The sequence below is a fragment of the Rhinatrema bivittatum genome, chromosome 6 (genome assembly GCF_901001135.1).
Source record: "Rhinatrema bivittatum chromosome 6, aRhiBiv1.1, whole genome shotgun sequence".
Lineage (NCBI taxonomy): Eukaryota > Metazoa > Chordata > Amphibia > Gymnophiona > Rhinatrematidae > Rhinatrema > Rhinatrema bivittatum.
Genome location: NC_042620.1, coordinates 220,109,481 through 220,125,911, shown reverse-complemented (window position 1 = coordinate 220,125,911; position 16,431 = coordinate 220,109,481). Strand labels below are relative to the sequence as shown.

General features: G+C 45.0%; 1 protein-coding gene across 5 annotated transcripts in view; it reads right to left on the bottom strand.

Annotated features, from left to right (window-relative positions):
* Positions 1-16,431, bottom strand: part of APOOL (apolipoprotein O like) — a 267,269-nt gene that overhangs the window by 166,180 nt on the left and 84,658 nt on the right. For all 5 annotated transcript variants that reach the window (XM_029606577.1, XM_029606573.1, XM_029606575.1 and 2 more), the window contains one exon: positions 4,387-4,441. In XM_029606577.1, the coding sequence (XP_029462437.1) occupies positions 4,387-4,441 (55 nt within the window). The remainder of the gene's footprint in view (positions 1-4,386; positions 4,442-16,431) is intronic.

The window sequence follows — 16,431 nt, the reverse complement described above, 5'->3', positions numbered from 1 at the left end:
TCTTAATGTGTGGTATACATCTGGACTGTGCTTCTAGAATGGTATTTTTTAACAATGACCACGCCTCTTTGACATTTTTTACTTTTGTAGCTGCTCCTTTCAGTTTTTTTCTAACAATTTTTCTCATTTTATCAAAGTTTCCCTTTTGAAAGTCTAGCACGAGAGCCTTGGATTTGCACACTGTTCCTTTTCCAGTCATTAAATCAAATTTGATCATATTATGATCACTATTGCCAAGCGGCCCCACCACCGTTACCTCTCTCACCAAGTCCTGTGCTCCACTGAGAATTAGATCTAAAATTGCTCCCTCTCTTGTCGGTTCCTGAACCAATTGCTCCATAAAGCTATCATTTATTCCATCCAGGAACGTTATCTCTCTAGCGTGACCCGATGATACATTTACCCAGTCTATATTGGGGTAATTGAAGTCTCCCATTATTACTGCACTATCAATTTGGTTAGCTTCCCTAATTTCTCTTAGCATTTCACTGTCCATCTCACCATCTTGACCAGGTGGACGGTAGTATACCCCTATCACTGTAGTCTTCCCTGACACACAAGGGATTTCTACCCATAAAGATTCAATTTTGTATTTAGTCTCATGCAGGATGTTTATCCTGTTGGACTACAGAAAAAGAAAGCATTTAAGCGGAGGATCAATCTTCCTATCAAGGGGGTCCCTGATTGTTGTGCTTTCCTCTACCAAAGATGAGGACAACCCTTAAGTTATCCAACACCATATCCCTCTATTTCTAGGAAGGGAACATAGATCCTTCATCATATTGGCCATCATAAGGCTAGAATCAGGTGTCTCACACTGAGAATATCTTATCTCCAACAGTCAGATATAGTGAGAAGCACTTGGGAAGAAGGGCTGCCTATGAGCATCCAGAACATGGGAACCTCTATAGATTGCCTCTCACTGCTCATCCAAGGGCTGCAGGAAGTCATTCCTTGGAATTAAGAGTCACTATGTCACCAGCCCTTCTTTCTTGAACAGCCTCTCCACAAAGGAATTATCCTCTTATGAGGAGGCACTCCCCTTGTCCACCAGATCAGTTATCTCCTCCTCCTCTTCTTGGCTAGCTGATTCCATATGACTATCCCAGCCAGTGAAGTACACTAATATTGCTAGGGCTAATCTGTTTCTTCTGTACAGGGACACTGATAAGGCCTGGGATGGACTCGAGTGTGTGGATTCTTTTATTTCTGTTTCACCCAGGCTCATCACAAAATGATAGCTTTCTTGCCACAACTGTAAGGATTTACTTTTCTCCAAGGGCAGTGAAGACAGAACATGGAAGGTTTATTTTAAGACTCCGTCAGGGGCGCTTTATTTTAATTGGCGCCTGTGGCGGTGGCACTGCTTTAGGGTGATCAGCAATTTGTATCACAGGCCCTACTACAATGCTGCCTGCCAATGTAGGGACAAGGGCTTGATCTGAGAAGCCCATTCAGTTTCACTTTTGGCATCGTGCCAATGTTCTATGGATCACACCCAGCCACCTGCCTGCCTACCCACAAGTCAGGCAAAGTTGACACACTGAGCTGCCATGACTTACTTGCAGTGTCATATCTCCCTTTTTTCAAGGTCTTACCGGAGAAAGCAGAGGGAGGGAGAAGACAGGGTGATCACCTCAAACCACCTGAGTCCAAATCTGACACAGCACCAAAGCGACCAGGAAGCAGTCCTTCAAGTCATTTTCTCTTTTTTGAAAAACTTTACTGCCTCCCTGTTGCTTTCCAAGAATAGAAGAGATTGTACTATCAATAACTCCTGCTGCCAGACACATCAATGGAATAAAGTTACCAGGAACCACACATAGGTGGAGGCCTTCAGCTCTCCAACTGAGTCAGTTCCCAAGGGGGAAGGGAGAATCAGTCTCAACAGGACATCGCCAGGAGTACCTCCAAGACTCAATCAACATTCCATTGGGAACCTTAACCTATAGTCTTCCTGGGAGAGATCTAGTCCTAGTTGCTGCATCAGTCCACATCTGCACCATCTGCTAGAGACAGAGAAATACTGAAGAACTGAAAACTGCACAAGACCCCTAAAAGAGGAATGAAGTCTGCTTTGAGGTTTTTTCTGTCTGCATTTGCTGGCAGGGGGACATACCCATGGACTGGTCTGGCATAGATGATAAGGAAATAAAACATTTGCCATACTGAACAAAGGTACAATGGATCCTGACCACAAAAAACGGGATGGACTAGATCAGGAGTTCTCAATACTGATCCTGGAGGGTATTGAAGACATGTAAATTACCCTTGTTCTTAGACTCAACTACATCTGGTGAACATTCATTATGGATATCTGAAAAATCAACCTGTTGGTGGCCTTTGAGGACTGGAATCGAGAATCCCTGAAATAAATCAGTGCTTTCTAATCCAATCTTGGAGGCATTCCTAATCAGTCTGATTTTCTGGATAGCCACAATGAAGATTGTTTTTTTTTCAGTTATAGAATTTTTGTTTAAACTGAATATTATATTTGTGTTACATTTTTAAAGATTATTTTATGATTTTGAGCGTAATTTGCTTTGGGGGTTTTCTCAAGGGAAAAGCAGGTAATCAAAAATAAATAATAATTATGCATATGCTGTGTCTCTGATGCACCCAAATATATTTCATGCATATTCAGCATAAACACCCTGACAAACACACACACGGTATTTCAAGTCAAGTCATCTCTTTAAACCTAAATCTAGTTTCCTATATTGTGAAGCTTAATATCAGAAGAGTTTTCCCTACAGCAGAGGGTAATAATCTGCTACCTTAAAATTTAAAAAGGTAAAAACTGAACTTCAGGAGAAATTAAATGTTTAATTAAGCAGTCTATTTTGAAACATAAAGCAGTAATGAGACTACTAGGCCAGTGATAATGCTATGAATGTTATGTTGAGGGTCTACCAAGGTATATTTTTTTATATTTATGTATAATATTTAATCCTGCCAAAAACACGACGTGAGCAGCATGAATCATTAAATTATTTATTAATTTAAAATTATTTTTAGGAAGGAGGAATCAGCAAATGAATGAAATTCAAGGTTTTTTGTTTTTTTACTGATACCGCTTGTGGTCCATCGTGTGGCGAGAGGTGGTGGATGTACACCTATTAACACCCTATAAATCTGATGCTGTCTTCTTTGTGAATTTGTTTCTGAGGGGCCGATGCAATATGGTGCGCTGAGCTGAGCACACTGTTAAAGTACAGTTGGATGCGGGTAAAATAGGCGCTAATCAATCCCCTAATGCAATAAGAGGATTAGCGCATATTCAACACGCGTCCAACGCGGAATGAATGTAATAGCGCTCTTCACATGCAAATGCATGTGAATGAGGCTATTACGCATAAACTCCCGATGCAAAAAGAAAAATGTGCATCTCGGACGCATATTAACTGTCATCTATTAACGCCTGCCAGGAGCAGACGTTAATAGATGTGCGCATCAAAAAAAGAAAAGAAAGAAAAAAAATTGACGGTTGGACCCCTCACAAAAACCAACGCTGAGTTCAACGGTGTCGGTTTTCCTTAGTGGCGGATAGCCATGAAAACTGACGCCGATAAACCCAGCGTTGGTTTTCGTGACTGCTGAAAACCGACGCCAAGTTTATCAGTGTCTGTTTTCGTGGCTGTCTGCCGCAAAGGAAAACAGACGCCAATAAACTCAGCATTCGTTTTTAGCGTAGTCACGCTAAATGATTCCTCTGCTCAGGCTTTCTAACCTTGTCTTCCAGTGTGCGGATTCTTTTATTTCTGTTTCACCCAGGCTCATCACAAAATGATAGCTTTCTTGCCACAACTGTAAGGATTAACTTTTGTCCAAGGGCAGTGAAGACAGAACATGGAAGGTTTATTTTAAGACTCCGTCAGGAGCGCTTTATTTTAATTAGCGCCTGTGGCGGTGGCACTGCTTTAGGGTGATCAGCAATTTGTATTTACTGATTTCTGGGCTGAGAGAGTGGTTGGAGCAGTTTACTTTTACACCTTAGAGGACCTGACAATAGTCAAACGTTTTTAGAGTAGTCATGAAAACAAACGCCGGGTTTATCGGCGTTGGTTTTCGTGACTAGCGTATGACAATCACGAAAACTGTTTGGGGTCACATTAGCAAGGATGCACTAGGGTCGCAAGCATCCCTAGCGCATCCTTGCTAACGCGCCCCCCCTTTGGGGGGCCATGCGCGCCATTAAGAGAGAGGGCGCTCACTGTTCAGCGTCCGCTTTCTACGTGACTTTATTGCATCGGTCCCCTAATTTCTTCAAGTATTCCTGGTATTTTGCTACAAATTGTTTTGTATCCTGTTTTTTTGATTGTTTAATATTTAATCCTACCACAACCGCCTTACCCAGTGCTCACACAGGACAAATAAATATCCTACCTTTTCCAAACTGGATTGTATTCTCCACTCCATCTTTCACAGAGACACAAACATTCTAAATAAAAGACATTGGTGAAATATGAAGTTGTTAGCAACATGCTTTTTTAATTACAGCCTACAATTATATATAAAAGATATTCCATTACATATAATCATACAGTGCATACAGCAGGTCTTCCCAAACCTGTCCTGGGGACTTTCAGGATATCCACAATGAATACGCATGAGATAAATTTACAACAGTATATGGATGAGATAAATTGACATCAATATATGCAAATTTATCTCATGTATATTCATTGTGGGTATCCTGAAAACCCAACAGGCTGTGGGGTCCCCAGGACTTGTTTGGGAAGCCCTGACATATAATAATTCTGTATGAAAAATTAAAGTTAGAAATAAAAAATGTTACAGTTTAAGAAGATAAAATGTAAAGGTGATTAATTTACTATACACAGAATCTGAAGCACTATGTTTTAATTTTTAAAGCCATTTACCAGATAATCCAAAATTTATCCGACTAAATGGCAATTTTTTGAATACTGGGTCCCTTATCCAGTTAGATTTAGCTAAATAAATCATTATCTAGCTAAAATCTAGCCAAAGAAAAAAAGAGGTGCTCTGGGGCAGGCTTAAGTTATCTAACTAACAGGCCGATACAGTAAAGCGTGGCCGCAGTTACCCCGTTTCTAACCCGCTGTGTACTCACAATTTGGCCATGTAAGTCTAACCCGCAATTCACTATCTGTTTTTACCGATCCTTACCGCTTCTTTTACTCGACGCGTATCCCTTTCCGCCCGCGGCACGTATATGTATGTAAACGATCTGATTAGATATTCCCTCCCATACAGTAAGGTGCGCCTCGACTATCTCCTTTTTAACCTATCTTGCCGCGTCTTTTACCTGCTAATTTACCGCCTACCTTTACCCCTGCGTTAGAGGCAGGGGTAAGGGTAGGCGGCAAACTTTCCCCCAGTCCCCGCTCACCTGCCCTGGCCGCGTCCATGGGTGCCATCTCTGGGACAGCCCCCAGTCCTCTCTCCCCTCCTCCCGAAGCAAAAGAAAGCTAAAAACCTAAAATCCAACGCTCCGGGAAAGCCACTTTTCAGATCGCAACTAATCCCATCCCCCAGCCCCCGCTCACCTTCCCTGGCCACGTCCATGGGTGCCGGTCTCCGGGGTAGCCCCAGTCCTCTCTCCCCTCCTCCCGAAGCAAGGCGCAGGGCGAAAAGCGACTCGACATGCTATTAAAGTATTGGGAATAAAGTGTAACAAAAGTTAACTTACTTTTTCTTACAGTCCTCTCTGCCCTCCTCCGGAGGCGCGCACCGCGGCTCCCCTGCCTCCCGGGGGCAGCCGGCGGCGAAAGCGGCCCACGCCGGCGAAGATGGATGAACGCATGCCCGTAGTGCAATTTGGGTGCTCAAGCCAGCAAAGGCGCATGAACGGGTGAGCGTGACGTCACGCACGCCCGTTCATGCACCTTTGTTGGCTTGAGCACCCAAGGGGCGCTCAAGGCACCGAAAGCGTATGGACGAACGCCGTACGCTTTAATAGCATGTCGAGTCGCTTTTCGTCCTGCGCCTTGCTTCGGGAGGAGGGGAGAGAGGACTGGGGCTGCCCCGGAGACCGGCACCCATGGACGCGGCTAGGGCAGGTGAGCGGGGGTCTGGGGGATGGGATTAGTCGCGATCTGAAGAGTGGCTTTCCCGGTGCGTTGGATTTTAGGTTTTTAGGTTTTCTTTTGCTTAAAGTTGGGATCCACTTCCTGGTACCTGTCATTTCAAATGTCATTTGAAATGACATTTGAAATGACAAGTACCAGCGCACCCAGGATACTGTATAGGCGCTGTATAGCGCCTATACAGTAAAATGGATTGTGCTTCATGGACGCGCGTTGGACGCGGCTTGCATTTGCATGCCATTTAAATACAGTATCGAGCGGTATGTGATCCGAACTGTGCGTGCGGCAAACGCGGGTGCGCCCGGCACTAACGCACCTCCTTCTACCGCACCTTACTGTATCGGCCCGTAACTTAGCTGATTTTCAATTATATCCAACTAAGTTACCTGGATAACTTGCTATGTAACCTGATATCTTCAAAAGATATCCAGTTAAGTGCGACCATTAAAAATAAAATAAAGTCAAGTGCAGGTCTGTGGCCTGAGTCTCACTCCTCTGCAAAATATAAATGGCCCTGCTGGGTCAAAATCCACCATCCTCCCAAACCCCTTCCAAGTGGCTGTAAATAGTGTTGCAAGGTCCGCAAGTGGGGTTCCCCCTCCTTCCCCATGTTTTTAAAATCATGATTCCTTCCTACCTACCACCCACTCGCAACCTCTTTGTAACCCCCCTCCAGTCAAAACCCCAGAATGGAGTGAGGGATTTTATCATCTGCTTCTGGCATTTCCAGCCTTGCTCTGACAGTGGCTAAGCTGGAAGCTGTCAGAGCAAAGCTGAAAGCGCTGGGGAGCAGGTAAGAAGATAGCAAAATTGCTTACCTTGTAATAGGTGTTATCCCAGGACAGCAGGATGTAGTCCTCACATATGGGTGACATCGGTAATGGAGCCCTATACGGAAAAACTTCTGTCAAAGTTTCTAGAAACTTTTGACTGGCACTGTGTGCCCACTGAGCATGCTCAGCATGCCATGATATTCTCAGCCACAGGAGTCTCCCTTCAGTCTGTTTTGTAGCAATTAGCGTTAGCCAAAAATAAAATAATAAAACGTATCGGATCCAACTCCACGGGGTGGCGGGTGAGTTTCGTGAGGACTACATCCTGCTGTCCTGGGATAACACCTATTACAAGGTAAGCAATTTTGCTTTATCCCAGGACAAGCAGGATGCTAGTCCTCACATATGGGTGATTAGCAAGCTACAGGCTGAGTCATCTTTGTATTGGTCCAATAGCTTAGAACTTGTGCAACAGGCACAACAAGCGGTGTACTGTTGGGAAAAATGAGGCAGTCTGAAATCACGAAAGGTTGGGTGTGGAAGGAGTTGGGATCATACTAGAAACAAATTATTTAAGACAGATTGTCCATTGGCTGAATCTTGTCGTCCTTCTTTGTCTAAACAGTAATGAGCCGCAAAGGTGTGAAGAGAACTCCATGTTGCTGCTCTACATATGTCAGCTTTGGCACTGAACGATAGTGTGCTACTGAGGTTGACATTGCTCTTATTGAATGCACCTTTACTCGCCCTTGGAGAGGCAGGCCTGCTTTGTCATAGCAAAACTGTATGCAATCTGCTAGCCAATTGGATAAAGTTTGCTTGCCTACTGCCTTTCCAGGTTTGTTTGGATCAAACGAAACAAAGAGTTGGTTGGATTTCCTATGAACTGCAGTGCGATCTAAGTAATAAGCAAGTGCACGTTTACAGTCTAAGGTGTGTAAAGCCCTCTCTCCTTGATGAGAGTGTGGTTTTGGGAAGAAAGTAGGCAAAATGATGGATTGATTCAAATGGAATTCAGTGACCACATTAGGAAGGAATTTTGGGTGTGTACGGAGTACCACACTATCATGTAGGAATTTTCTATAGGGTATGTGACCAGTGCTTGTAACTCACTAACCCTTCTTTGCTGATGTGATGGCTATTAAGAAAATAGCCTTCCATGTGAGAAATTTAACCTCACATGAATTCATGGGTTCAAAAGGGGAATGCATGAGCCTTGTTAAGACCACATTAAGATCCCATTGTGTAACTGGTGGTCGATGCGGAGGTTTTATTTGGATTAAACCTCTCATGAACCTACTAACGAGGGGTTGCACTGATGTTGGTGCATCTCCAACTGTATTGTGATAAGCTGAGATTGCACTTAAATGCACTCTTACAGATGAGGTTTGAAGACCAGATTCTGAGAGGTGCCAAAGGTAGTCTAATAAAGATGTAGTGCAGGAAAAAGGGTCAACAATGTTTTGTGTGCACCACTTGGTAAACCGTTTCCATTTAGCACAATAGGTCTTTTGTGTGGAAGGTTTACGTGAAGCTACAAGCACTTGAGAGACATTAGTTGAAAGATTGAGAGGTTGTAAGTTCATAGGAAATCCAACCAACTCTTTGTTTCGTTTGATCCAAACAAACCATGCTGTGAGGGATAGGAATTGAAGGTTGGGATGGCGCAACCTGCCCTGATCCTGAGTTATGAGAGTGGGTGCTGTGCCCAGGCAAATTGGGTCTCTGATCGAGAGGTCTAGATGTGTGGGAAACCATACTTGTCGAGGCCAATATGGGGCTATGAGTATCATGGATCCCTTGTCCTGTTGTAGCTTCACTAGAGTTTTGGTTATTAGTGGTATCGGAGGATACGCGTATAGAAGACCTGAGTCCCAGTGGCGAGCAAAGGCGTCCCAGGGAAACTGGTTTCTTTGTTGAAACAGGGAGCAATAATTGTCCACTTTGTAATTCAGTTGTGATGCAAAGAGTTCTATTGTCGATTGACCCCAACGTTGAAAGATCTTGGTCGCCACTTCTGGATCCAGAGACCACTCGTGAGGTTGGAATTGACGACTGAGGCGGTCCGCCACTACATTGCGAATTCCTGCTAGATAAGTGGCCCATAGAAGCATCGCGTGTGCTAGGGCCCAGTCCCAAATCTGTGCAGCTTCTTGACAAAGGAGATACGAGCCCGTACCTCCTTGTTTGTTGATGTACCACATGGCTACTGTGTTGTCTCTTTGTATCAGAACAATCTTGTGACAAAGGCAGTCCTTGAACGCATGCAGCGCATAGCGTATAGCTCGGAGCTCTAAGAAATTTATCTGAAATGTAGCTTTGAGCTTTGTCCAAGTACCTTGGGTCTGCAGATGACCAATGTGTGCTCCCCAGCTCAAGGTGGATGCATCTGTAGTTAACGTCACTTGCGTAATTGGTTGTTGGAAAGGTAGGCCTTTTAGCAAGTTGTCCATGGTTGTCCACCATAGGAACGAGGATCTTAGTTTCTGAGTTATTTGAACTGGATGAGACAGTGGTTGAATGGCTTGTATCCATTGAGTGAGTCTCATGGCTAATCTGGCCATAGGAGTGACATGAACTTTGGAGGCCATGTGTCCCAGAAGGGTAAGTCATTGATGAGCTGTCACCTGTGTCCGTGCACGTAGAGAGCTTGCTAACGAGGCGAGTGTCTGTGCACGGTCTTTTGGAAGGAAAGCTTTTGCTGTTACGGTGTTTAATTCTGCTCCGATGAATTGTAACAGGTGAAATGGTGTGAAATGGGATTTCTGGTAGTTGATGAGGAATCCCAAGGAATGGAGTAGAGTTATTGTAATCTTGAGAGAGTTGAAAGCTCCTTCTCTTGTTTGACTTCTGATGAGCCAATCATCCAGGTAAGGAAACACATGCACGCCCTTGTTTGTATAGGTGGGCCACTGCCACCACCAGGCACTTTGTGAACACTAGGGGTGCTGAGGCAAGGCCGAACGGTAGAACCCTGTACTGAAAATGTTGATTTCCTACTAGGAATCGCAGGTACTTACGATGAGGAGGGAATATTGGAATGTGGGCGTACGCGTCTTGAAGATCCAGAGAACAGAGCCAATCTCCTTTTTGAAGTAGAGGTAGCATGGTGCCCAGAGAATCCATCCTGAATTTTTCTTTTCTCAGAAATTTGTTGAGATTTCTGAGGTTCAGAATGGGACGTAGACCTCCTGTTTTCTTTGGAATGAGGAAATAACAGGAGTAGAATCCTCTGCCCTGCTGAGTCCGGGGAACTGATTCCACGGCCCTGGCTCTCAGAAGGGTGGATAATTCTGTTTTTAGAATTGTGGATTGGTTGTTTGCTGTCCAAGACGAGGTGGTGGAGTATCGTTTGGTACAGTGAGAAAGTCCAAGTGGTACCTCTGAGATGTGATGGAAAGTACCCATTGGTCTGTGGTAATGTAAAACCAATTGTGTTGGAAGTAGGTAATCCGACCTCCTACTGGCAAATTTGGGGTCGGATTGGTGGAGAGGCTGCTGTTCTCTGGTATTGCTTCAAAATCCCGACGTTGCCCCTGTCAGTGGAGGGGGTTGAGCTCTAGGCACTCTTGGTTGCCTAGACTGTGTTCTCTGAGTTGGTCTGGATGAGCGTCCACGGGCAGGAGGTGGATAATAACGCCTTGGCCTATAATATGGGCGCTTGGACTATTTTCTTGGGAGTCTTCTGGATGTTAATTGAGATTCCTGAGCTACCGAAGATAGTTGCTTCAGGGTTTCTGAGTGTTCCTTTAAGAGGGAAACTGCTTCTTTCACGTTATCCCCGAAGAGATGGTCTCCAACACAAGGGAGATCAGCCAGTTTCTCCTGTATCTCTGGTCTCAAATCTGAGGCTTTGAGCCAGGCCCATCTTCGAGCACTTATACCTGTTGCTGATAGTCTTGATGCGGTTTCAAAACTATCATACGCTGCACGAACCTCATGTTTGCCCGCTTCCAGACCTTTGTGGATTATTTCAGAGAAAGATTCCTGAACTTGCTCAGGGAGAGTTTCAGAGAGCTCTTGTATTTGCTTCCATAAATTACGCTGGTATTGCGTCATATACAATTGATAGGACGCGATCCTAGAAACTAACATAGATCCCTGAATCATTTTTCTTCCTGTGTTGTCTATGAATCTATTGTCCTTCCCTGGTGGAGTCGAAGAATGAGTTTTTATTCTCTTCGATTTCTTCTGTGCTGACTGAACTATGACTGACTGGTGAGGTAGTTGAGCCTTCTGGAAGCCTGGGATGTGTTGTACCAAGTATGTTGCATCGGTTCTCTTATTCACTGGTGGTATGGAGCAGGGATGCTCCCATAACCTGTGAAGTAAATCTACGAGAACTTTGTGGACTGGTATTGCTAATACCTCCTTAGGTGGGTCCACGAACTGCAACACTTCTAGTGTTTTTTGTCTGACGTCCTGTTCTGACTGTAGCTGAAAGGGAATGGTGTCCGCCATATCCTTAATGAAGGCAGAGAAGGATAAGTCCTCCGGAAGGGATTTTCTTTGTTCTTCTGGAGGAGATGGTTCCAATAGGACCTCTTCTGAAGAGGTGTCAGTGCCAGTATCCTTCCACGTATCCGATTGTATGTGGTCTAGGCATTGTATGCCCCGATGGCATCAATGGTTGTTTCTTAGGCATCGATGGAAACAATGGAGACATTGGTGGAACTGGACGTGGAACCCCCGATGGACCCAGAATGGGCTCAGGAATCGGTGATTCTTCAACAGTGTCTTGTCCCCTCGGTGGCAATGGGACTTCCTGAGGTTTTACAGGGATTGCGCCGATGAGCATATCTAATTTTGCCAAAATGGGCGCAAAAAAAGATAAATCCAGCATCGGTGGTGACATCAGAATTGGCATCGGCGGAATTGGTGATGGGACCGGTGAGGATATCTGAAGTGGCATCGAAGGTATCGGTACCGGAGCTGATGGAATCGATGGAGACAAGAATGGCGATGGCGCTGGCCTCGAAGGTAGAGTCTGTGCTGGCATCGTGTCGAGGAGCGCATTCCTAACTGCCTGGCGGATATAGCCGTCCAGTTCCGCGGGCATAGCTGGTGAGACCAGAGCAGCTATGGGGGGAGGCAGTGATGGTGATTCAGATACCTCTGCAGGACCCTGGGGAGGTACGGTTCCCAGCACCGGTGTCAGTGGGGATCGCCGTGGAGTGGAAGACCTCGATGAAGCGTCGTCCTTCCGAGGTTTCTTAGATGCTGATCCAGATTCCTTCGATAGACCGCCGGTTATCGGGTCGGTCTCAGGATCGTGAGGCCTCCGATGACGATGCCAATGTTTCTATTTGAGTTCGATGCCTTTTTCGATGCCCGACATCGATTTTATCGAAGAAACTGACGGGGATGGTGACGACCTATCCCCCACTTCATCCGATCTTCGCTTCTTAAGGACGACCTTACAGATCGCTCCAGCCAGAGACGACTGCGTGGACGTCGATGTTGAGGGGATTAATTGCAGATGGAACAGGTGTTCCATTTTCTCCATCCGGAGTCTTCTGCCCTTCGGTGTCATCTCGGCACATTTCAGGCAGGATAGGACGTCGTGTTTGTCATCGAGACAGAGCACAGACTCTAAGTGTTGGTCCGTGATGGACATTGTACAGCAACAAATCGGGCATTTCTTGAATCCCGTAGCCATAATTAAGTCGGACAGCCATCGACGACTCTAGGCTAAACAACACGGTTAGGAACCGCTGCAAAAAGAGAAAAAAAAACTTACCGCGATGTAAAAAATGGGAGACCCCTGCGGTGTTGAAGTTTTTCGGTTCTTTTTCAGAACTTTTTCTACATGGTGAAAATCACCACAGGACTCCAATTTAACCGCGAGGCTAACGGCTCCGCGGAAAAAAGAAGACTGAAGGGAGACCCCTGTGGCTGAGAATATCATGGCATGCTGAGCATGCTCAGTGGGCACAAAGTGCCAGTCAAACGTTTCTAGAAACTTTGACAGCAGTTTTTCCTTATAGGGCTCCATTACCGATGTCTCCCATATGTGAGGACTAGCATCCTGCTTGACCTGGGATAAACCTCATTCCCAGCTGGTGTTTAGATAGATGGAGGCCTGTTACAAAGAGGTGGATGGTGGGAAGAGGACCAGCAGGAAGCATGAATTAAAAATAAAAAAGGGAAGGGGGCTCAACCTGCAGACTTTGCAACACTGTTAGCCATTTGAGAGAAGTTTTTATTTATTTTCTTGGACTGGTAGAGCCATTTATTAAATATTTGGGGGGGGGGGGGGGGGAAAGAGTGAGAATCGAGTCAAGGAACTGCACTTAACTTCATTATTATTATTTTTTTAACTGTGGCACTTAGCCAGATATCTTTTGAAGATATTTGGTTAAGTGGCAAGTTATTCGGTCACACAAGGCCAGATAACTTTTAAACCTAACCAGTTTTATTCGGACATAGCTAGTTAGGTTTTAAAGTTATCCAGCTACATGTAGCCTGAGAACTTTAAGCGAGTATGTTCAGCGGGAAGTTTATCCCTGCTACAGTTAGCCAGATAACTTGTCCACTCATTGGCTTACTGAATATGTATCTCTATAAGCACAAATTTATTCGGCACACCAAAAAATGACAGAATAAAATATCTAGATGAATATTCATATAAAACATTTTTAGATCTAGCTTTCTATGATTAGAAATTGATACCCTGATTTTCAAACTTTACAAACCAACAAATCAATATAGCAGACAAAGTTAAGTTACACAAATGAATTTGCCAAGGTATATAGTGCTATATGCCCTGTAGAGATAAAAGTACTGTATGTTCTTCCAAGTTTGTGCGATTAGCATGAACCAAGAATATTTTTTCCCTCCTTCTGCACTGCTGGAGCTTATTATACTGTCTAAGCTTTATGACAGACTACATAAAAGTGATCAGCAAGGGATTAGAGGGCAGCTGGTATCACCGCACCCAGAACGGATTCCAGTAACATAGCAAACATGTGCTACACTGTAAAACAACACAATTTTGAGACAGCATTTCATCGGTGTATTGGACATCATTACTTTTCAACTGCACGTATAACTATGTATGCTTATAACAGTAATATACAGTTTCAATTACTGAACTACATCCAGCAGTGGTGCACTGCAAAAGTCAGCACTGGGGATTAAATACATCCAGATGACAGAACAGAACTAATCTTGATTCAAGCAAGAATGTTAGTAGTGATGCTGTCCATAAATACTTGCCTTCAGACAGTTTTGTCAAATACAAAAAAAGCCGTGAAGTACTTATTTATCTTATTCACCAGTTATTAAACTGTTCATTTGTACTGCCTACTGCACTGCAAAAGTCAGCATTTGTCTTTTGTCCTGAAATGTCAGAATGTTTGAGGTTTCAAAGAAGAATCCTAGTAGCATAAAGTTTGATTCATGAGCGTGAAGTAGTTTCAGTACAGCAAGGATTATGGGAACTTCAAAATGTAGTCTTGTGTTAAAGCTATTTTGGTTCTTTAACATAAACCATTGCACTTTATAAACAGCTTTGAGTTTTCACCACCAGAGGTCACTATTATGCAACCTTACAAATACTATACAGGAATTTATAAGACGTAGGAATTGGTTTTGCTAAGATTAAAAAAGAATAAAGTTGTTTTTTTTTTTGAGCGCAAATGCAGGCTCAGCAGATTCAGACAAAATAAATAGTAAATACTTCTCAAAGCTTTCTACTGATCACTAACAGGCCAATACAGTAAAGTGCGGCCACGGTTACCCTGCTTCTAACCCGCAGTTACCCTGCTTCTAACCCGCATTAGCCCAACCTGTTATTCACTATCCCCTTTAACCCATCCTTACCGCCTCTTTAACTCAACGGGTAACCCTTTCCGCCCGCGGCATGTATATGAGATGTAAACGATCAGATTAGCTATTCCCTCCCATACAGTAATGCGCGCCCCGATTATCGCTTTTTAAACCTGCACTTTTCCCGCGCGTTTAACCTGCTAACTTACCGCCTACCCTTACCTCTGCGTTAGAGGCAGGGGTAAGGGTAGGCGGCAAACTTTCCCACAGCCCCCGCTCACCTGCCCTGGCCGCGTCCATGGGTGCCGGTCTCCAGGGCAGCCCCAGTCCTCTCAAATTGACGGGCCAATCCTCCCGGGCTCTCCGAAGCGGCAACCCAGCTCTGCCCCAGTCTTGCAAAAAAAAAAAAAAAGTTTCCTTTCTTCTTGCAAACGCGTTTCTTAACGGCAGGAACAATTGCAACTTCTGTTCCTTGCGTGAAGCCGGGTTAAAACAAAAGGGAATAAAGTGTGATAAAAGTAAACTTACTGGCTGGAGCCGGCGGGCGCGCATTCGCCAAGGTGGAGGGAGCTGGCGGCAAAAGCGGCCTCCAACAGCACCCGCCGGCGGTGAATGAATGCACGCCTGTATACGCCTGTGCAATTGGGGCGCTCAAGGCATGACGTCACGACGTTTGGCGTCACGGCGTGTGACGTCGGCTAATGCGCTGCCTTGAGCGCCCAAATTGCATTCATTCACCTTCGCCAGCGGGGGGCTGCTGGAAGCCGCTTTGCCCCCCGCTGGCGAAGGTGAATGAATGCAATTTGGGCGCTCAAGGCAGCGTGCCCCCCGCTGGCGAAGGTGAATGAATGCAATTTGGGCGCTCAAGGCAGCGCATTAGCCAACACCGACGTCACACGCCGTGACGCCAAACGTCGTGACGTCACGCCTTGAGTGCCCCAATTGCACAGGCGTATACAGGCGTGCATTCATTCACCGCCGGCGAGGGCTGTTGGAGGCTGCTTTCGCCGCCGGCTCCCTCCACCTCGGCGAATGCGCGCCCGCCGGCTCCCGCCTCGGCAAATGCGCGCCCGCCGGCTCCCGCCAGTAAGTTTACTTTTATCTCACTTTATTCCCTTTTGTTTTAACTTTCGCCCTGCGCCTTGCTTCGGGAGGGAGGGAGGGAGGACCATCCACTTCCTGGTACCTGTCATTTCAAATGTCATTTGAAATGACATTTGAAATGACAGGTACCAGCGCACCCAGGATACTGTATAGGCGCTGTTAATGGCCATTCAAATCTTAGACTATGCAGAAAACAAGACTAACAATAATGATGATGGACTAGAAATTCTTGGCTGAAGAGGTTCTTAAGTAAGGGCCATCACCTTCTCCTTAGCACCTGAATCCCCAACCTCTGCAACAGTTAGGGCACAAAGTACTGCTTCTAAATGCCTTTTATTGTAGGATTTACACTTGTAGCAGGAGTTAGGGTAGAGAGGAAGGGGCAGGGAGTGGTGTTTGCAGTATGGTCACACAAAGGGCTGAATGCTATTTTTAGTTTTAAATATTTTATTGATTGTATTTTGTTTGTGTAAGTTTAATATGTGACATTGCTGTTAGTTGTTATTTTGTACACTGTTTTTCTGTTATAAGCGGTATAGAAAAATCAGTAAATAAATACTGTTCTTGAGACTGAGGGAGAAGAGTTATAGGCCCAGTACATGAGTTGAAGGTATAGGAGGGGAAGATACGAAGGAATGTGAGATGTGCGAGGGGGAAATGAAGATGTTGGAAGGGATACAGCTATAAAGAGGGAGATTGCAAGCTTAAGGTTA